Raw genomic sequence first — 22,239 nt, 5'->3', positions numbered from 1 at the left:
CCCCCGGACTCGGAACCTCGCCCTGCAGCTCTGAACTCAGGAGATGAAAGGGTGGCTGTCTGGCTGAACATAACCTCTCTCTCTCTCTCCCTCCCTCTCCCTCCCCCCCCCCCCCCCCCCCTCTCTCTCTCTCTCTCTCTCTCTCTCTCTCTCTCTCTCTCTCTCTCTCTCTCTCCCTCCCCTTGTTCGCCCCTCTGAGACGCTCGCTTCCCACTAACAGATGTTTTCTGGGCCATGTGGGAGGGAATTCCTTGTCTCTGTGGAGAGAGAGAGAGAGAGAGAGAGAGAGAGAGAGAGAGAGAGAGAGAGAGAGAGAGAGAGAGAGAGCTCTGTAGGAGATGAAAAAACACCCCCTAGCCTTGGCAGCTGGTCAGCTCTCCAAGTTACATGCATGAGTATGCGTGTGTGTGCGTACTTGCGTGTGTGTGTGCGTGTGCGTGTGTACATGTGTAAGTAAGTAAGGTAGTAAGAGATAAGGGGGAGAGAGAGGGGGTCAGCTTTTATAACACGTCTCCCAACACAGTGTCACCCTATGTTTGAAAGTGGACGCACACACCCACACACTCACACACATACATACATGCAGACGCACACACACACACACACACACACACACACACACGCACACATCGAACACACAGAGTTGCTTGACTGAGCAGCACTCAGGAGGATGAATAAAGTACAGAGTGGTGAGAGGTGGACAGTACTAAGAAACAGACAGGTAGGAAACACACACACACACCAACAGGAAATGACTGGGCAAACGAGAGACAGATAGCAAGAGAGCGAGAGAGAGAGAGAGGGGGGGGGGGAGAGAGAGAGAGAGAGAGAGAGAGAGAGAGAGAGGGAGAGAGAGAGAGAGGGAGAGAGAGGGAGAGAGAGAGAGGGGGGAGAGAGAGAGAAAGGGAGAGAGAGAGAGAGAGGGAGAGAGAGAGAGAGGGAGCGCACGCCCGACTTCCCCCTTGGGAGAGAAATGTAGGATTTCTGCCCTCGATTTTAGGGCACTAAAATGTCACAATATCAGAGGCCTATGTGGAAAATGGATTTGTGTGACTGTGTGCGTGTGTTGGTGCGTGTGTGTGTGTGTTTGGCAGTGTAATGATGTGGGGGCTGAAAGCTGCAGTAAGGTGACCCACTTACTGAGAACAGCCCTCCCAAACACAAACACACACATCCATATGAACACACACACACACACACGCAAACACAAATCCATTTTTACACAAACACACACACACACACACACAAACACACACACACACACACTTTGAGAGGAAAATGCTTGGGCCCATTTTTCCGCCAGTCTTCATATCAGAAGACGTGAAACAGTAGAAGAGGGAAGGCAACATGGAGGCTCAGAGAGACAGAAGCGAGATTCAGTGAAAACAGAGGAGAGGCGGAGAGAGAGGGTTTGGAAGAGGAGATGGAGAAAGACCGCTGAGAGAGATGAGCAGCTGTACGGACTGTGGACGCTTCATTGAGGACGGCAGAGAGAGAGCCGTTCATTAAATAAACTTCAGACAGCGAAATGGATCCCAACATAAATGGATCCCAACATGGATAAACACGCAGCACGCGGGCGGTCTCAGGTGTTTACATCTTCTGCCTTCGCTCCAGCAGCACCATAGCGAACATGTGTGGAACATATCTCAAATAATATATAAAGTTCACACAACAAGTGAAAACACTAAAAACATGTACATTATGCACGGCTGATTGATTTGGAGGATTAAAACCATGTCGAACCGTCGAGTATTAAAAGTTTTTGTCGGTTGGTTATTAGCGCTAGTCTCGAGAAAAGCTTATGCGTGAGTATAGCGCCATCTGGTGGAGAAGGAAATGACATTTCAACTATTACCGTTTGCAATTGTTATACGACGTAGTCTAACCAGGAAGCCGGAATCAGAATCAGAAATACTTTATTGACCCCCCTAGAATATAAATATATATAAGTATAGAGGAATTATAAGCAAATAGAAAATAAATAAAATATCATTATGTGAAATGTGTTGGATATAATATATAAACTAAATAATAGTATAACAATCATACAATATGTAACCAAACTGAAAATATAATGGCTGAGTAACCGGAATCTATAAAAACAAATGCAAGGATAGCTTAGGTGCCACTGTTAGTAATGTCTATAGTATACATAAATACAGTATATTTATATATTGTGTACATACTGCAACAAGCCACTAGATGTCACTTTTGGGCCCAATATTATATTACTTCTTTTTTTTAATGAATCAGATAACGAGATAGTTGTATTTCGATTAATTCCTAAATCTTATGTACAGTCCACATATTTTGATTCAATGTAGTAATCATCCAACATACAATTATTGCAGTAAACATTAAACAACACATGAATTCAACACACAGTCTGTTTTAGTAGTTAGAAATCCACGAAACTTTATTAGACGCACTAGTGAACAAGTGGCTGTAACTGACCGTGGATCGGCTTTCCTTTTTCTCCGCACATTGCGACACTATGCCGATTCTGCCCCTAAACCGACCCCAGGTCAGTTCCCAATGGACCACGACCACATGGCCCCCCTTGAACTGACCTCAGGTCTGTTCTGAGCGGGACGGGGACCACGTGACCCCCCCTAAACCGACCTCAGGTCTGTTCTGAGCGGGACGGGGACCACGTGTCTCGGACCACGTGTTGAGCTCCAAGATGGCGCTGCCGTGGACGGGCACGGAGACGGGGAGAAACGCCGGTATTAACGAATTTATGACCGACAACACGTCGAACGAGGTACGGAATTTACATATTGTATCGGTTTACTTATAAGTGAAGGTTAATAAAGACTTGCAAGGCAATCTAAAGACGAATAGTCGGTCTGCGACGACCACGTGTCTCCCTCGACACGTGGCGTCAGGCTGCAGCAGAAACTATCATCGATCAGCGGAGCGTTTGATCAATCAATGGACGTATTGACACCATGCGGTGTTTGGATCCGTGATCGATACCGGGTGCGGTGTCCGTCGAGGTGCAGATAAACGTTTAAAGACCGAGTTATGCGTGTGGAACAGGATGTTCCGAGTGATGACATCCGCATCACATCGAGGCTGACCCCGGTATGGTCGATCAGTTCGGTCTGAGACTCGTTCTGATAGATCAGTTCGGTCTGAGACTCGTTCTGATCGATCAGTACGGTCTCATGCTCGTTCTGATCCATCAGTTCGGTCCGAGATTCATTCTGATCGATCAGTTCGGTCTGAGACTCGTTCTGATCGATCGGTTCGTTCATACGACGGTCCTCTAGGACCTGTATCGTGAAATCATCCAGAACTGTCGGCGCTGAGTGACAGTCCCAGCGTTTGATTGACGGTTCAGTCTGCCCACTGGTTTTTGACCAGATGGACCAGTGCTGCCCAAAGCTTTTACAGCCTCAGTTTAGTTCAATGCCCACCACATCTCCTTACGTCCTTATCTCCTCACATCCTTATCTCCCTATGTCCTCTATCCTTATCTCCTCATGCCCTTATTTCCTCGTGACCTTATCTCCTCATGTCCTTATCTCCTCATCTCCCTATCTCTTGTTCGTTTTTACATCTATATTGTATAACCGGATCACAATAACACCATTATATTCCAGGGATAGTTCCGTCCGTTTCTTGCTTACAAGTACTATTACTATTATGACCTTTCTTCCACATTATTGTTAATATCACACAAAGACGTGCAGAACTGCAGAACAATGTTGTGCGATGTAAAAGTACACGTAGCAGCACTTTAAACACAGTCTTATTGTTGTACTGATGAACTGCACAAGTTCATCAGTACAAGTTACGTAGTAGTTAGTCAGCTAGTCGATTTGCATGACAGCTGAACCAACAAGTCTCTGTCATAAATGGTAAACAGACTGCATTAATACAGTGCTTTTCTAAACACTGCCACTCAAAGCATTTTACAATATTGCCTCACAATCACCCATTCATGCCCACATCCACACACCGACAGCAGAGTCAGCCCCCCAGGGCGACAGCCAGCTGGTCAGGAGCAGTCAGGGGGGGGGCGTCTCGCTCAGGGACACCTCGACACTCCGCTAGGAGGAGCCGGGGATCGAACCAGCAACCTTCTGTTTACAAGTCAACCCGCTCTACCTCCTGAGCCACATGCCGCCCTGTATCTTGGAGATAATTGTGTTGATCAGATGAAAACCAATGCATGACACCCCCCCCCCCCCGTGTGTGTTAGATGGACCTGATGAAGGCGGACCTGGAGGGCGGGATGATGAACACCCAGTCCTGCGTGGACCACTCCATCCTGGCTATCTTCGAGGACTCCAGCGCTGCCTCAGAGGTCAGGGGCCCCGCGTCTTGAAAGAGTTGGATTAACCTGCGATGTCAACCAAGTCGTATTAATTATGACGACGAATAGAGTGGCCACATTTCTGTAATGACAAAGGGAGGAGCAGTTACTATGGTTACCGCATGACCGATACGGTAGCTCCGAAAAGTGGACGACTTGGTGGGCGTGTTCAAAAGTGACATGACATTTTATTCACCCTATAGGAATGAGAAGCAGAACATGCATGTTAAGTGAATTAACATCAATATACACGTGTTCCGTTATTCACGTTATATTTTACATTCAATCCATACAAGAAGAATGCATGTCATTTTTAAATAAAGTACTTATTAACAGTATTCCTGCTGTTTAAATAAAGTAGTTATTAACAGTATTGCTGCTGTTTAAATAAAGTACTTATTATTGACAGTATTCCAGCTGTTTAAGTAAAGTACTTATTAACGGTATTCCAGCTGTTTAAGTAAAGTACTTATTAATGGTATTCCAGCTGTTTAAGTAAAGTTCTTATTAACGGTATTCCAGCTGTTTAAGTAAAGTACTTATTAACGGTATTCCTGCCTTTAGGATAAGATCGACGTGGAGGGGGAGAGCGAGTCCTCGCTGCTGACGGCGCTCACCGAGATCCTGGACAGCGTTGAGGACGACGGCGGCACGCTGTCGCCGTTCGACACGCTGCCCGCCTCGGAGTACCTCAACGAGCAGCGCGCCAGGAACCCTTCGTCGGTGGGTGGACACGTCTCCGCTCCTCCTCCTCACACAACACACTCAACACTCACCTGTTCAGAGCTCACCTGCATAGCCTCGCCCCCTTACCCACTTAAAAACAGTCCTTAGCATTGTGTAGCGTCTTACCCTAGCTGTCTCTGTTGTATAATGGGTTAACCTAGTGATGGTCAGTGCGTGGCACCTGGTTCTATGAGCGTCCTTACTGTGCCCACAGCGATATGGTTGTTCCTCTTTCCTGTGACTAATGTTCTTATTGTGAGACACTGGGTGAAGCGCCTGCTGACGCCCTGAAGGTAACCGTGACCCTGAGTCCTCTAATGGCTCTAATGCCCGTCGCCGTGTCTCCTCCTGGTCTAGGAGGGCCGACAGCGGAAGCCTAAACTCCGCTCCTCCACGGTGCTCTTCACCCAGAGGAGAGCGGAGGAGGAGGAGGAGGAGGAGGAGGTCCCGCCCGCTCCCCGCCGCCGTGGTGCCCCACCCCTCTCCAGAGCCCCCTACCACAAGGAGCTGCGCTGCACGGCCTCCCTCCGGCTGCGGGCGGAGCGGGAGGTGGAGCGGGAGGTGGAGCTGTCGCTGGTCAGCCTGGTGCGCCTCATGCACCCCTACTCTCTGCAGGGGCACCTGGAGGAGGGCAGGAAGGCGTGGCCCCGGCCCCGGCCCCCCGCCCTGCCCGCCCAGGGGGAGGTCCTGAAGTACGTGCGGCCGTCGGAGGACAGCGACGAGGAGGTGGACGTGGACCTGCTGGACGACGAAGAGGAGGAGGAGGAGGAGGAGGGCGGCGCCAGGCCGGATGCCGCCGCCGCCGCCGCCGCCGCGGAGGAGGCGGGGCTTAAGGGTGTGCTGGTGACCCGCAGCGGGCCCCCGGGGGCCCGGGAGAAGAAGAGGGTGAGCTTCGGCCCCGTGCTGGTGGCCAGCATCGGCCAGCCCGACGAAGAGGAGGAGGAGGAGGAGGAGGAGCCGGAGCGGCCGGCGTGTCTCCCCGCGGACGCCGGCGCGGCCCCGGTCGACGCCCCCCTCCCCCCGGTCAGACCCAAGGCCCTCAGCCTGCAGCAGTACAGACAGCTACGGCAGGACGGACGCCCCCTGGTGGAGAGGCCAGGCAGCAGCACCCCGGGGTGGCCCCTGCTGTCTGAGACTCCCCGGGGGCTGCCCCCCTTCCTCTGTCTGCAGGGGGCCGTGAAGACGCCCCGCGCCCCCCCCGGGACGGGGCAGTCCTCCTCCCACGGTGCCCCCCCCCGTAGAGCCAGGCGCCCCAGGCCTGAGCCCAGAGGGGCCCCCCCCGGGGGTCCGGACCGGACGGCCCCCGGGAGCAGCGACCCCCCCAACCCCGTCCTCCTCCCCAGCCGGGTCGCCCGCCCACAGCCCCCCGCCAGCCCCGGGGGGGCCCCCCCCAGCCAAGGCCTGCTCCAGGAGATCCGCAGGCAGCTGGCCAGGATGGAGCAGTACTCCGCAGACACGGCGCTCCGAAACCGGACCGCCGCGCTCCCCCAGGAGACGGGGGGGGGCGGCGCTCAGAGAGGAGCCGGGCTGAGGCCGCCGCAGACGCACACACCGACGCACACACAGACGCACACACAGACGCACACACAGACGCACACACAGACGCACACACAGACGCACCCATCACCCCCCTCAGAGGCCAAGGAGCCGACGGAGGGCACACACGGACCCGTCGCCGAGGCGCGGCCTTTACCTGGGACCCCCGAGCCCCTCGACACGCTCAGGGTCACCTGCCCTGAGGCCCCGCCCCGCTGCGGGCCCCGCCCCCCGGGGGACTCAGGTGAGGCCCCTCCCTCTGTGTGGTGGTGTGGGTGTCGTTGTGCCGCCCCCCTCTAACCCGTCTGTCTGTTCGGCTCCAGGGATCGAAGCGGCCGACCTCACCAGCCTGCTGGAGCAGTTTGAGGAGACGCAAGGTGGGTAGACTCGCTGACTCAGGGGCCCCACCACCGGTCACAGGCTCCTGGGGGCCCCACCGCCGGTCACAGGCCCCTGGGGGCCACACCGCCCTCACAGGCTCCTGGGGGCCCCAGCGCCCTCACAGGCTCCTGTGGGACCCCCGCGCCCTCACAGGCTCCTGGGGGCCACACCGCCCTTACAGGCTCCTGGGGGCCACACCGCCCTCACAGGCTGCTGGGGGCCCCAACACCCTCACAGGCTCCTGGGGGCCCCACCGCCCTCACAGGCTCCTGTGGGACCCCCACGCCCTCACAGGCTGCTGGGGGCCACACCGCCCTCACAGGCTCCTGGGGGACATTTGACATTAAACTCAGGTTGTTCATGGACCTACTACGGTAGTGCCATGTGCTACGGTCGAGGAAGCTAGCTAAAGAAACGTTTCCTGCCGCTCCCTAAACATGTTCTGCCAGTCAGCTCTCTGATCCCTTGAGGCTCACCCCGTGGTTTCTGTTTCTGTTCCTGCTCAGCCAAGGTGAACCTGTCGCAGCTGGAGGGCTCTCCAGGGAACGGCTCTGAAGAGCGGAGGACTCTGCCGGCTGGTTCTGCAGAGAGCTGTAGGAGCAGCTCAGCGGGTGAGTGGAGGACAGGTCACCTCGTCCTATCGCTGGCATTAGGCGCTGGACCGGGGGGGGGCATGAGGCTCAGGAGATAGAGCGGGTCGGCTGGTGACCAGAGGGTCGCTGGTTCGATCCCCGGCTCCTCCTAGCGGAGTGTTGAGGTGTCCCTGAGCGAGACGCCACCCCTGACTGCTCCTGACCAGTTGGCTGTCGCCCTGCGGGGCTGACTCCGCCGTCGGGGGGTGAATGGGTGAATGAATGGGTGAATGTGAGGCGATGTTGTAAACGTATGAATGCAGTCCATTTATAAAAAAAAAATAGTAAACTAAACTAGTTTAAGTGTGGTTCTAAACTAGTCTGGGTGTGGTTCTAAACTAGTCCGGGTGTGGTTCTAAAGTAGTCCGGGTGTGGTTCTAAACTAGTCTGGGTGTGGTTCTAAACTAGTCCGGGTGTGGTTCTAAACTAGTCCGGGTGTGGTTCTAAACTAGTCCGGGTGTGGTTCTAAACTAGTCCGGGTGTGGTTCTCAACTAGTCCGGGTGTGGTTCTAAACTAGTCCGGGTGTGGTTCTAGTGTTGCTCTGACCCCTCCCTCCTCCGTGGGTCAGGGGGTGTCGTCCTGCTGCCGTCTGGACCAGGGGTCCGCCTGACCCCGAACGTCTCCGCCCCCGCAGACCGGAACCCCCCCGCCCCGCAAGCCTCAAGCCCTCCCGTCCCGTCCCACGGCGTTCCCGACGGCGTTCCCGACGGCGTTCCCGGTGCCCCGTCCCACGCCAGGCAGCAGTGGAAGCCCCCCCTGTCGGCCGCTCAGAGGAGGCCGGCCCTCAGAGCCAAGGCCCCGGGGTCCCGCGCCATCCAGATCATCGCCCCCCAGCCGCTGCCCCCCAAGAAGACCCTGAGCCCCCCCAAGAAGACCCTGAGCTCCCCCAAGGAGACCCTGAGCTCCCCCAAGGAGACCCTGAGCCCCCCCAAGGAGACCCTGAGCCCCCCCAAGAAGACCCTGAGCCCCCCCAAGGAGACCCTGAGCTCCCCCAAGGAGACCCTGAGCTCCCCCAAGAAGACCCTGAGCCCCCCCAAGAAGACCCTGAGCTCCCCCAAGGAGACCCTGAGCCCCCCCAAGAAGACCCTGAGCTCCCCCAAGGAGACCCTGAGCTCCCCCAAGGAGACCCTGAGCCCCCCCAAGGAGACCCTGAGCCCCCCCAAGGAGACCCTGAGCCCCCCCAAGCCCGGACCCCCGGCCGCGCGGTCGCCCCCGTCCTGCTCCCACGTGTCGTCCGACCACGACTACTGCGCCCCCCGGGGCCGTCCAGTGAGGGACCCCTCGACCCCCCCTGCGGTGACCCCTCACCCCAGGCCGTCCTGCCAGGCCGACCGTCCCTCCAGGAGCCCGGTGGCCCCCGAGGGCCCCCGGGCGGAGCCCACGCCGTCTCTCCCCGGGGGGGCGGAGCCGGGCCGCGGCCCCGCCCCCGCGGCGGTGACGGACAGGGGGACGCAGTGCGCGTTTGCGCCGCCGCCGCCCAGCCCCGCTCGGAGAGGCCGGGAGCGGCAGGCGGCCCGGAGGTACCGCAAGTCCCGACGCTCCGACTCAGGATCCAATTCTGCTTCTTCCTCGTCGGAGTCGTCGTCTTCACCTTCCTCCTCCGACTCCGGCAGCTCGGGCAGCCCGTCTCCCAAGAGGAAGAGGTACCCTCCCCCCTCCTCACCCTCCCTCCCTCCCTCCCCCCTCACTCCCTCCCTCCTCACCCTCCCCTCACTCCCTCCTCACCCTCCCCTCCCTCCCTCCCTCCCTCCTCACTCACTCCCTCCTCACCCTCCCTCCTCACCCTCCCTCCTCCCTCCCTCCTCCCTCCCTCCTCCCCCTCCCCTCCCTCCCCCTCCCTCCCTCCCTCCTCACCCTCCCCTCACTCCCTCCCTCCTCACCCCCCTCACCCTCCCTCCCTCCTCACTCCTCCCTCCCCCCTCCCTCCCTCCCTCCTCACCCTCCCCTCACTCCCTCCCTCCTCCTCACCCTCCCTCCCTCCTCACCCTCCCTCCTCACTCCTCCCTCCCCCCTCCCTCCCTCCTCCCCCCTTCCCCCTCCCTCCCTCCCTCCCTCCCCCCCCCCCCCGTTAAAGGTGTTTGATAGTGACACCAGACCCTGTAACTCCTCAGACTGCTAACTGCAGTATTGAGTATCGCGAGTACCCAAGTGTTTCCGCCGATCCGATCATGTGACTCCTTCACTACACAGAGAGGAAAGTTGGAATGGGAAACGCGTGGTCTCCGACCTACGTGCTTTAGAGCTCCCAAGTCGGAAAAACATGGATGCTTATGCAGAACACAAAAGTATTATCAGAAATGTAAATGATGTAGTTCTGAAAGACAGTAAGTGAAGTGAAGGGCTGTTAGTAGTGACAACGCTCCCGGCCGATACTCGCGTTCAGGAATCGGAATCTGTATCGGGAAGGAGAATTTTTCTGGGAACATCTCTACTTCTGCTCCACTGCTTCATCCTCATCCTCTCACCGTTCCTCCGGTCGGTTCTCTTCAGGTTCTGTCCTCAGCGTTCTGGGAGCAGCTCCGGTTCCTCATCGAGCTCCGGTTCCCGCTCCCCCCGCCGGCGGTACCAATTCACCGTCTCCCGCTCGCGCTCCAGCGGCTCCCGGTCCTGGTCCCGGTCGCGGTCCCGGTCCCGGTCTCCCCGGAGGCGCTGGAGGGGGGAGGCGTGCCGGCTGCAGCACCGCCAGGAGACGAGGCTCCACAAGCTCAAGGCCATCGTGAGTACGGCCCCTATGATTGGGCGGTCCGCTGGCGGTACCTCCGCCGTTCAGGGTCTAACCCCGCCCCCTGGCTCCTCCCCCAGGACGAGCGCCGGGTGGTGTATGTGGGGCGCATCCGGAGAACCATGACCCACGACGAGCTGCGGGAGCGCTTCTCCCTGATCGGGGACGTGGAGGGCGTCTCGCTGCACTTCAGGGAGCGGAGGTGAGGACCCCCGGCTGGGGGGGGTCAGCCGGTACAAGGCGCTGGAAGGGCTGCCCTGTACTGTGTTTTAGTGACATCACAAGGGGGCGTGTCCACCGAGACCAGCCTACCCGGTGGACTGTGGCCAGCGTCGCTGATCTATCCGTCACACATCACAGGTGGACACGCCCACTTGTGATGTCACTAAAGCCCAGGAAAGGGCCGGTTCTTAAACGGCTGCTCACGCCTGGAGGCGTGACACCACGTCTTTGATTCACGTTCTGTTTGACTTCCCCGTTTGACACGCCGCCGACCCTAACCGCTCTCTGCTGTTCCCTTAGAGACAGCTACGGCTTCGTGACCTTCCACCACATGGAGGACGCCTTCGCCGCCATCGAGAACGGCGGCAAGCTGCGGCGGCCGGACGAGCGGCCCTTCGACCTCTGCTTCGGCGGCCGGCGCCAGTTCTGCAAGTCGGACTACGCCGACCTGGGTGAGGAGACGCGGAGCCGTGACCCCGACACAACGCTTTGCGCGTGCGTCGGCGAATTCCCACCCCCGAGAAGTTGTAAACATTGCGAGTAGCCGGGAGGCGGGGCCTCTGCACTTCAGCCCCGCCCCCTTCAAAGTCTCACGCCACACTGTTACGGAAGTAAAGTTCGAGCACAAACAAGCCGTTTCCCGCCCTTATTGAGGGGCGTTCTCGTGGGGGGGGGGGGGGGAATTGAGATGTTTCTATCTTAGCAGACGCAAAACATGTAACATACGTCATAACGGTCTGAAGCAAAGGGGGGGGTCTAAAGCATGCGATCGTCCCTTTAACTGGTTGTTTCCTCCCCAGACTCCACCCAAGACGATGAAGCTGGAGGCAGGTTCGAGGACCTGGACTTTGATTCTCTACTGAAGCAGGCCCAGAAGGGGGTGGAGAGCTAGAAGACCGGGGGCCATGAGCTACGGACCGGAGCCACAGACCGGAGCTACCGGCTACATACTTTCAGGATATATACATACTACGAGTACTGTACTGATACCACATACTATGAGGATTTATACATACTTTTAGCACTATGGAGTTGGAACCGTTTGTTTTGATGTTCTTGTCATTTTGTTAATATTTTTAAGTTGTAATATATTGTTATATATGGGCGGGCAGGGAGGAAGTGGGCGGGGTTAACTTTTGAAATGTTTATCTGGTTTTAGGTAATGAGATAAATAAATTACCCAGAGATATGATTGACAGAATTGTATTATAAAACGATTTTGATCACAATTAAACAAAGGTTTACAAAGTAACTGTTTTGCACTTTTAGAATTGATCGTCTCAATTGGAAAAGAAAAGGTAATCATGAGTAGTAATTAATTTGATTCATTGTTAGAAAGCACCGCGGTAACGTGCTAAACGCGGCCCGTAACGGTGGTAGTAGCGGCGCATGTTGGATTCTGTTATCGCGGATTTACACAGCGACAGTAAAGCCAGAGTATAGCAGTAATCTGCATCTTTTATTGTATATGGGGTCTCTCAAATGGCAGATAAACAGGGATTCCAGACTTTGGAACTGGGAGAGGTAACAAGGTATAGAAGTAGTATAAAAGTAGTCATAATGCAACTGCTTTAGTTGCATTATGGCAACTAAAAGCTATTAAGACTATTAGCCTATTATTTAGGCTCACTCATTAGTTAAGAGCAAGGCTATGAATACAATGGTACACGTATGAAACGCATTGTGGATATATATATATTTTGTTATTTATACAGAGTGTGATTCTAATGAATAAATAGATCCTGTATCTTTAAATCTCTAACCCGGCAGTCAACTGACGATCTGACCGTGTAGACTTCACATCCACGGTGGGTCCGGACTTCAGCCTCATGAACCTCAGACATTGTAAACATGTGTATTGCACAGGTCCTCTGCCAATATCCACAATAAAAGTCACTATGCAATTTACCTAATGCGTGATATCGACCCGCGCAGATGTTAGGAGGAGCACTGAACACACAAAGTGACAGAACCGCAGGAGTGTGTAGTGTTGACTGACGTGCGACCATCCGTGCAGTGGAAGAGTCTCCAGATCGGGTTAATCCAGGGTTAGTATGTCCGGGACAGGTGTCCCCAAGAGGTTCATCAGCGGGGTGGTGGAAGGTAAGGGTGTAGCGGTTTGTCTTCGTATTGTCATGAAAGCTCCGCGGGGGTGCCTTGTTTTTAATCTATTGTAAGGTTTTTGGGGACATATTTATTGCACATTTAATGAAATCACTTAAAATGTAAACAACCTCATGAAACTACGGAAGAGGATTGGGGCCACATGGGAATTTTTTTTGAGTTCTGATAACAAAGTCAGAATACTAATCTCAGAAATCTGACTTTAATCTAAGAATTCAGAGTTTAAAGTCAGAATTCTAACTTAAAAAAACAAAACACTTTCTCAGTCCGAGTTTAAAGTCAGAACTCAGAATAATCACGTGTGGCCCTCATCCTCTTCCGTATGAAACGGTGCCACATTATGAATGTAATACTTTCTTGCCAAAGGCTTCTATGGGCGACCATGGACTATGGAGCAAAGAACACAACTTTTCAAAAGGTAAACACGCATTGGTATTCTCCTTTTGGCAAAAATGTAGCGCCAGATTTAGAATACGTGAATAAGAAAGCTTTATGTGTTTTTAGGGAGCAGACTTGGGGGTTGAACACTTACCTGTACGCCCCCAAGGACGACTACAAACACCGCATGTACTGGAGGGACCTGTACTCTGCTGAGGAAGGAGGTAGGGGCGGACACACACACACACACACACACACACACCTTATCTACTATAATGATTTACATTTCACCCTATTGAAATTGCACCCAATTGCACTTTTGCTCATGCAAATGACGGTGATCATTCTTTAGTCATCATCTCAGCCCCACGACACAGTTTCTCACGGATCAGTTTAAAGATGCTAAATGCTCACACTTGATCTTACCTCCGAGTCGGTTCCTCCCTGGTTGTTCCAGAGCAACTGAAGGCGTTGATCTCCGCCGCCCACCAGCACGATGTGGAGTTCATCTACGCTCTCTCCCCCGGCCTGGACATCACCTTCTCCAACCCCAAGGAGGTCTCCGCCCTGCAGAGGAAGCTAGACCAGGTAGAGGCTGGGCGAGGGCGGAGAAGAGCAGATAAACACGACCTCACTGGACTGGGACTGGGATGATGGGAAGGCCTTCATTATATCACTGAATACATCCACATTTAGCAGACGCTTTTACACAAAGCGACTTACAATAAGTCCATTTGTCAGAAGAAAGAGAAACAATATATCGCTGTCGGTACAGTAAGGATGTTCATAGAACCAAGTGCCGAGCACTAACCATCACTAGGTTAACATTCCCCACACACAACAAAGAAAGCTAGGATAAGGTGCTACAAAATGCTGAGTACAAATGCTCACTATAAGTGCAAGGACTACAACATACAATAAGTGCGTACATTAAGTGCTAACTGAAAAGGAGTAATGGAGCACTACAGTGCAATATAAAAATACAAGTGTGTGAAGAACACATGTCGGCGGCATGTGGCTCAGGAGGTAGAGCGGGTCGGCTGGTAACCTAAAGGTCGCTGGTTCGATCCCCGGCTCCTGCTAGCGGAGTGTCGAGGTGTCCCTGAGCGAGACGCCCCCCCGACTGCTCCTGACCAGCTGGCTGTCGCCCTGCGGGGCTGACTCCGCCGTCGGTGGGTGAATGTGTGAATGAATGGGTGAATGTGAGGTAGTATTGTAAAGTGCTTTGAGGGGCCCCTGGTTAGAACAGCGCTGTGTAAATGCAGTCCGCTTACCATCAGTAGCAGCTCCCAGTCGCTTCAGTCTCCTGTGGCGCCCAGGGCGCAGGTCCTTCAGTAACGCGTCTTGTGGCCCCTAGGCTCAGGGCTTTGGCTGCAGGTCCCTCAGTAACGCGTCTTGTGGCCCCTAGGTCCAGGGTTTTGGCTGCAGGTCCCTCAGTAACGCGTCTTGTGGCCCCTAGGTCCAGGGTTTTGGCTGCAGGTCCCTCAGTAACGCGTCTTGTGGCCCCTAGGCTCAGGGCTTTGGCTGCAGGTCCCTCAGTAACGCGTCTTGTGGCCCCTAGGCTCAGGGCTTTGGCTGCAGGTCCCTCAGTAACGCGTCTTGTGGCCCCTAGGTCCAGGGCTTTGGCTGCAGGTCCTTCTCGCTGCTGTTCGACGACATCGAGGCGGAGATGTGTCCGGCGGACCGCGAGGCCTTCAGCTCCTTCGCCCACGCCCAGGTGGCCGTCACCAACCAGGTGTACCTGCACCTGGAGCGGCCCCACACCTTCCTCTTCTGCCCCACAGGTCAGCCTCCGTCATGGATGGATATATAGGGGGTTCCTGGGATTGTTTCTAGAGTGGTTAATAGAGTGGTTTCTATGGTTCTATGGTTGTTTCTAGAGTGGTTCCTATGGTTGATGGTCTATGGCTGTATCTAGATTTGTTTCTAGAGTGGTTTCTATGGTCACCTAGCATATCGAGTGAGGTGGTGGGGGCAGGAGGCCGTAGTGGCTTTGAATCCCCGAGGACTGCAACCTACCTGTAGCCCTTCAGCAATATACCCCAACCCCTACCCGCCTGCATCTAGCACGTTTCATGTAGCATGTAACATAGCCAATGGCTACACCCCCCCGGTGCCGTCTGCTGGGCTCCTGCAGACACAGGAGTCTGGGGACTGTGGAACGGCCGGTTTAGCGTTCAGGTTTGCTAGCGCTACACGGCCTGGTGGGAGCCTGTGGGAGAGGCCTGAGCCTGAGTGGGAGAGGCCCCCGGGGGTACAGGCTCCCACCAGGAGGCCTCTCCCTGAGTGCGTGTGGCGGCGGCTGCTCTAACCTGTTGCACACTGTTGAGTCCTTAATGTGCAACAGGTGTGCAGCCTCAACGGCCCCAGAGTCCAATCAGACTCGGACAGGTGAGGCTGCTTTAAGCCGTCGCTGTCGACAAAAGTGTCGCTGAATAACAAACTTGGGACGTTGAACGGATTGGGCCCCATTAAGACTAACAATAAATAAACAATAGAAAGAGCTCCAACACTCAGTCTAAGATAAGATAAAGTTGTTATCTTATCTTACCTTCGATTGGCCGTTGGATTTTTTTTATTGTTAATGAATGCATCCAATAGTTCACATGTTTTAGTTGGAGATATATTTTATCATATATTTTATAATCATAAAACTTAAAAGTGTGTATATCTTAAATGATATTATTTTGTCCTGTATGTAATGATTCACTATTCTTTAATTGATATGATTTTGGCCTGTATGTAATGATTCACTATTCTTTAATTGATGTTATTTTGGCCTGTATGTAATGATTCACTATTCTTTAATTGATATTATTTTGGCCTGTATGTAATGATTCACTATTCTTTAATTGATATTATTTCGGCCTGTATGTAATGATTCACTATTGTTGAATTCGTATCTTTTGGTCTGAAAATGAGCAGCGGCTCAGCTTCCAGTGAGCTGACCCCGCCCTGTTCCTCCTCCTCCAGATTACTGCGCTGCCTTCTGCACCCCCAGCGTCCCCCAGTCCGCCTACCTGCTCACCGTGGGGGGGCGCCTGCTGCCTGGCATCGACGTGCTCTGGACCGGTAAGGAGGGGGGCCGGGACCCCCGACTCACTCGCTCCTAGGGAACCCCGGAACTCACTCTCACTCACTCATTCATATGGAACCTCGGAACTCACTCACTCGTTCATAGGGAACCCTGGAACTCACTCTCACTCACTCACTCATAGGGAACCCTGGAACTCACTCATTCATATGGAACCTCGGAACTCACTCTCACTCACTCACTCATTCATAGGGAATCTCGGAACTCACTCTCACTTACTCATTCATAGGGAATCTCGGAACTCACTCTCACTCACTCATTCATAGGGAACCCTGGAACTCAGTCTCTCACTCACTCATTCATAGGTTACCTCGGAACTCACTCTCACTCACTCACTCATTCATAGGGAACCCCGGAACTCCCTCTCACTCACTCATTCACATGGAACCCTTAAACTCACTCTCAATCATTCATACAGACCCCTGAAGTCCAGGGCCCTATTTCACTCCCTCACCCTCACCCTCGTGTGGCCCCCTGGTGTGTGGGTTTCCAGGTCCCAAAGTCGTGTCCCACGTCATCTCCGTGGAGTCCATCGACGAGGTGACCTCCGTCCTGAAGAGGGCGCCGGTCATCTGGGACAACATCCACGCCAACGACTACGACCCTCAGAGGCTGTTCATGGGGCCCTTTAAGGTACTAGAGGCTGTTCATGGGGCCCTTTAAGGTACTAGAGGCTGTTCATGGGGCCCTTTAATGTACTGGAGGCTGTTCATGGGGCCCTTTAAGGTACTGGAGGCTGTTCATGGGGCCCTTTAAGGTACTAGAGGCTGTTCATGGGGCCCTTTAAGGTACTGGAGGCTGTTCATGGGGCCCTTTAAGGTACTAGAGGCTGTTCATGGGGCCCTTTAAGGTACTGGAGGCTGTCCATGGGGCTGTTCTAGAGTTGTTTCTAGAGTTGATTCCTGGGCTGTTTCTAGAGATGTTTCCAGAGCTTTTAGAGTTGAAAGCCCATAATCAACAGATAACTCTTTTCCCAGGACCGTCCATCTGCACTGATTCCAAAGCTAAGGGGGGTCCTCACTAATCCCAACTGTGAGTTCCACCCCAACTTTGTGGCCATCCACACGCTGGCCACCTGGTGTCGGAGCGCACCGAGCGCGGGCGAGACGGGTGAGTCAGAAACATCTGCTGCTCAATATTACAACACACAAACAGACTCGCTCAGGGCTGGAGATGGCAACTTGGCAAGATTTTGATCGCTGGATCTTTTATCCCTTATTACCGAAAGGGAGACGATGACCAAAATACAAATGATTACCCTGCGACCTTCTGTGATCCCAGGTGAGGAGGATCAGAGCTACAGTCCGCAGAAAGCCCTCAGCCTGGCCCTCAACGACTGGCTCCAGGTGTTCCTGAACCCCGACCAACCAGGAGGTACGAGCAGTCCTAACTCTAACACACAGAGCTGCACTGAGCTGGTCCCGGTGTTCACGGCGTTCACCTGACCCTTGAACCCCGTCCAGGTCCTCAGAAGAAGGGCTCTGCGGACGAGGAGGCCATGCAGACGGACGTGGGGGTCTATGTCCCGGGGCCGGGGGACCACCCCCTGTACACCGCGGAGCCCCTGACCCTGGCCGACCTCAACCTGCTGTCAGAGCTCTTCTACCTGCCCTACGAGTACGGCCCCAGGGCCAGGAGCATGCTGCAGCAGCTGGACTGGCTGAAGGCCCACAGCACGGCCGCCGCCGCCGACAACGACCAGGTGATCCTCACACCTGAGACTGAGATCCTCCTTCCTCCTTCTCCTCATCACTCTCCTCTCTGTTCTCCTCATCGCTCTCCTCTCTGTTCTCATCCTTCTCCTCATCGTTCTCCTCCTTCTACTCTCTGTTCTCCTCATCGTTCTCCTCTCTGTTCTCCTCATCACTCTCCTCTCTGTTCTCCTCTGTGTTCTCCTCATCACTCTCCTCTCTGTCCTCCTCATCGCTCTCCTCTCTGTTCTCCTCTGTGTTCTTATCCCTCTCCTCCGTTCCCCTCATCCTTCTCCTCTGTGTTCTCCTCATCCTTCTCCTCTCTGTTCTCCAGAGCGCCGAGTGGCACTCCCAGGCGCAGGCCTTTGACCAGATGTGCGAGGCGGTGGTGCAGATGTTCACCCGCCTCTCCAACGCGCCCAACCGCCGCATCCTCTACGACCTCTACGACTACATCTGTGACATCAAGAGCGGCGTGGGCCTGGCCCGCGCCCACATCAAGGCACTAGGCAAGAGGGGCAAGAGGGGGCAAGAGAGGGCAAGAGGGGCAACGGGGCGAGAGAGTGGGCCTGGCCCACGCCCACATCAAGGCGCTAGGCAAGAGGGGCAAGAGAGGGCAAGAGAGGGCAAGAGGGGCAACGGGGCGAGAGAGTGGGCCTGGCCCGCACCCACATCAAGGCGCTAGGCAAGAGGGGCAAGAGAGGGCAAGAGAGGGCAAGAGGGGCAACGGGGCGAGAGAGTGGGCCTGGCCCGCACCCACATCAAGGCGCTAGGCAAGAGGGGCAAGAGGGGGCAAGAGAGGGCAAGAGGGGCAACGGGGCGAGAGAGTGGGCCTGGCCCGCACCCACATCAAGGCACTAGGCAAGAGGGGCAAGAGGGGGCAAGAGGGGCAACGGGGCGAGAGAGTGGGCCTGGCCCGCGCCCACATCAAGGCGCTAGGCAAGAGGGGCAAGAGGGGGCAAGAGAGGGCAAGAGGGGCAACGGGGCGAGAGAGTGGGCCTGGCCCGCGCCCACATCAAGGCGCTAGGCAAGAGGGGCAAGAGGGGCAACGGGGGGCAAGAGGCAACGCAGGGCTGCAGAGCACTGTTCCTAGAGATGTTCCTAGAGTTGTTTCTAGAGATGTTCCTAGAGATGTTTTCAGAGATGGTTCTGGAGTTCTGTGTAGCTTTACTCTACACTCACGGTAGCATGAGGAGAACAGAGAGATGATAGAGTGATCAGGAGAACTGAACACATAGTGTTGTTTCTAGGGTTTCTAGAGATGTTTTTAGCGTTGTTTCTAGAAACAACTCCCTTGTGGTGTCACTAACGGTTCCAGCCGGGCCATGTCGACATGTCCTAATGTGTCTTTGGTTCCACAGGGGGGCGTGGGGGCTGTCCCTCTGCCCAGGCCCTGAACCTCGACCCTGAGCCCTGGGGGTTCCGCGGCGGCCTCTCTGGAGAGATCCAGGTAACTGGGGGTCAAAGGAAACCGGTACCTCTATGGGTTCTTCATAGTTCCTTCGTACATAGTATGGTTTCTTGTTTGAATTATCATGAATACAGTGAGTTAGACATGGGGGAGGAATGGGGGAGAGAGGGGAGGACAAGCTGCAAAGGACCACTGGCCGGGATCGAACCCGGGTCTCTGCCGCCCTCAGGACTGAGACCTAGTGGTACCCTCTACCCGGGGAGCCCCACCGTCTGTTTAACTACACAGACCTTAATGTAATAGGTTTGGGGTTTAACCATATTCAGATCCTGGATGGTGATTGGTTGTCCTAAGGCTTAGGACAACCTTATTCCATATTCCAGCATATTTTTTTAATTTGCAGCGGGCCAATTAAATATGGATCATGGGCCGCACTTGGCCCGTGGGCCGGAGTTTGGACACCCCTGTACTAGGCAGTAGAGGTTTGTCCCAGAGACCTCTCACTCATTTGGTCCTCGTTCCTGTTCCCAGAGGATGCTCCCCTGCCACGGGAACCGGGACCTCTTCAGAACCCCCCTGATGACGGCGGTGTACACCGTCCGGCCAATGCGCCCGGACGACACGGTAGGGGGGCTAAGGGGAGCGGGGGGGGGGGGTGTTTCAAGGGATGAGGTGTTTCAAGGGAACTCCTGTTATTTTGGAGATCAAAATGATACTGTGACACTAAAATAGCAAAATAAAGTCTTTTAATATTGTCAAATAAACGTCACATCCTACACCCACACATTTCATAAATGCTAAGAACTCTCAGCTAATGGTTCTTATATATGTAGTATAACTAGATTTAAAATGTTAGATGCGTGTTATGTTCATTTTAGGGGTGGAATAGGTCTTGTGGCTCCAGATAGATTTTATTTGGTGGTAGGGACCAGAAATGTCTCTTTTGATGGTGAAGGTTCAGACCCATGCTCTAGGTCCAGGTCCAGCGGATCTTCAAGGAGATGCAACGAGAGGAAGGGGGAGGGGCCACGACACTTCAACCCCTGATGAGTGATGGGTAAGTGTGTGTGTGTGTGTGTGTGTCCACAAGATTCCCCTTCAACCTTCTGATAACCCTCCCATCCTCTCCTCCTCCCAGCCTGTTCTCCGGCGGGCCCCTGCCCTTCGGCCCTTGCGCGCTGGTGCTGGAGGACGAGGAGGGGTTGTGTGGCTACGCCCTGGGACTCCCTGACGCCAGCCACGCCCCGCCCAACACCCAGGTGGGCGGGCCTTACAGGGCGGGGGGGGTTATGGTGTCTCCTCTGTTCAGGACCGCGGTGGGGGAACGAGCTCCCCGCCGACGTCAGGACCGCAGCCGCTCTCCAGCTCCCACAAGAGACTCCAGACTCACCTGTTCAGAGTTCACCTGGACCCTGTATAGCCCCCCCCCTTACCCCCCCACATCCCCCTTACGCACTTATTGTATGTTGTGCGCCCTGGCACCTAATAATAGAGTAGTACTTAGCATCGTGTATCATCTTATCATAGCTATCGTTGTTGTATATGGAGAATGGGTTAACCTAGCAATTGCTTTGGATAAAAGATTCTGCTAAATGTAAATGTGTCATGAGGAATCACTGGGCTGCACATGACTTGTGTTTCTGCCTCCTACCTGCAGAGGGCGCTGTGGGATTCCCTCTCCGCGGTTTACCCGTCCATGATCACCATGCAGCTGCTGCCCAGGGTCACAGACCCCGCCCCTGCCAAGCGTATGATTGGTTGCCTGCTCTCATCCATCAAAAGCTGTGGTGAGTTTTGTCTCTTCAAAAAAGATGAATGCAATTAATCAGGGATGAGTTCTAACGAGCTGGTGAATGGGAGAGGGAGGGGGGGGGAGGAGGAGCAGGAGGAGGGGAAGGGGAAGGAGGAGGATAGGGAGGAGGGGGAGGGTGGAGGAGGAGGAGGGGGATAGGGAGGAGGAGGGGAAGGGGAAGGAGGAGGAGGAGGGCGAGGAGGAGCAGGAGGAGGGCGAGGAGGAGGAGGAGCAGCAGGAGAGGGAGGAGTGGGAGAAGGAGGGGGAGGAGGAGGAGGGGGAGGAGAGGGAGGAGGTGAGGAATTCTAACTGGCGGTCCGCCCCCCCCCCCCCCCCCCCCCCCCCCCTTCAGGGTCCAGAGGGGCGTTCTGCGAGCTGAGACCCACGGACCGCAGGATGCTCGACTTCTACACCAAACTGGGCTCCTTCAAGACCCTCCCATTGGCTGGAGCCCCACAGGAAGTGATCGCACTGGGGACGGCCCTGTGAACCAGTGGCTAGCACTCAGGGTTTAGAGCAGTGGTTCCCAAATGGGGGTCCGCCTACCCCTAGGGGTACTTTGTGGAGTACTGCAGGGGGCACTCAGAATTATTATATTTATATTTTTAAAGTCGTCAGTTTCAGGAAGAACATATTTGAGTGGGATTCACCTGGACATTCAATTAAATGTTATTTGTATAGCCCTTAATCTCCATTAGTCTCAAAGTGCTTAACAGGCCAAATATATGCTCCGACCCTCCCCTGGCGTTGTGCTTCTTTTGTGGGGAGGGATAAGCAGTTGTATGGATCACAGGCCCATGTTCCTCACTAAATTCTGAGTATTTGCAACCCTTTAATGTTCATGTTTACACTGCCAAATAGGACGTTCTATGTTCATTTTATTTTCTCCCAAATGTTTTGTGCCGGTGAAGGGGCTGCTCAGCTGAAAAAGCATCTTAGAGGGGGTACACTAGAAGAAAAAGTTTGAGTACCACTGGGTAAGACGATGGCACTGGGGACCGCCCTGTGAACCAGTGTCTAGCTCTCAGGGGTAAGATGATAGCACTGGGTCTAGCTCTCAGGGTTAGATGATTTAGATGATGATGACTATGATCTAAACACTAAGCTGGTAAATCACTGCAGGAATCACTGCAGTCCAAGTGTTTGAATTTGTGATTATTGTTGGATGAATAAAAAAACATTGACTTGTATTTGGACTCTTC

At 54.5% G+C, this 22,239-nt stretch overlaps 2 protein-coding genes across 2 annotated transcripts; both read left to right on the top strand.

Annotated features, from left to right (window-relative positions):
* The first annotated feature begins 2,680 nt into the window (after positions 1-2,680).
* Positions 2,681-11,487, top strand: LOC307071432 (uncharacterized protein). Its single transcript, XM_079730410.1, has 11 exons — positions 2,681-2,767; positions 4,214-4,318; positions 4,892-5,050; positions 5,411-6,833; positions 6,913-6,966; positions 7,477-7,581; positions 8,172-9,246; positions 10,094-10,319; positions 10,406-10,527; positions 10,848-10,999; positions 11,348-11,487. Exons 1-11 carry the CDS (start codon positions 2,687-2,689, stop codon positions 11,437-11,439), a joined length of 3,594 nt encoding a protein of 1,197 aa, XP_079586536.1. The 5' UTR covers positions 2,681-2,686; the 3' UTR covers positions 11,440-11,487.
* An 889-nt stretch (positions 11,488-12,376) lies between these two features.
* On the top strand, positions 12,377-22,185 carry ogal (O-GlcNAcase like). Its single transcript, XM_079730128.1, has 17 exons — positions 12,377-12,650; positions 13,038-13,089; positions 13,176-13,273; positions 13,507-13,637; positions 14,662-14,833; positions 16,023-16,121; positions 16,637-16,776; positions 17,121-17,253; positions 17,425-17,517; positions 17,607-17,845; positions 18,169-18,343; positions 19,196-19,284; positions 19,777-19,869; positions 20,220-20,302; positions 20,384-20,504; positions 20,903-21,032; positions 21,390-22,185. The coding sequence occupies exons 1-17, from the start codon at positions 12,602-12,604 to the stop codon at positions 21,524-21,526; spliced, it is 2,034 nt and encodes a 677-aa protein (XP_079586254.1). The 5' UTR covers positions 12,377-12,601; the 3' UTR covers positions 21,527-22,185.
* Positions 22,186-22,239: the final 54 nt, after the last annotated feature.

The sequence above is a fragment of the Pollachius pollachius genome (genome assembly GCF_949987615.1).
Source record: "Pollachius pollachius genome assembly, chromosome: 2".
NCBI classification, from domain to species: domain Eukaryota; kingdom Metazoa; phylum Chordata; class Actinopteri; order Gadiformes; family Gadidae; genus Pollachius; species Pollachius pollachius.
The sequence above is the reverse complement of the archived record's forward strand: the minus strand, read 5'-3'. Positions and strand labels throughout refer to the sequence as shown.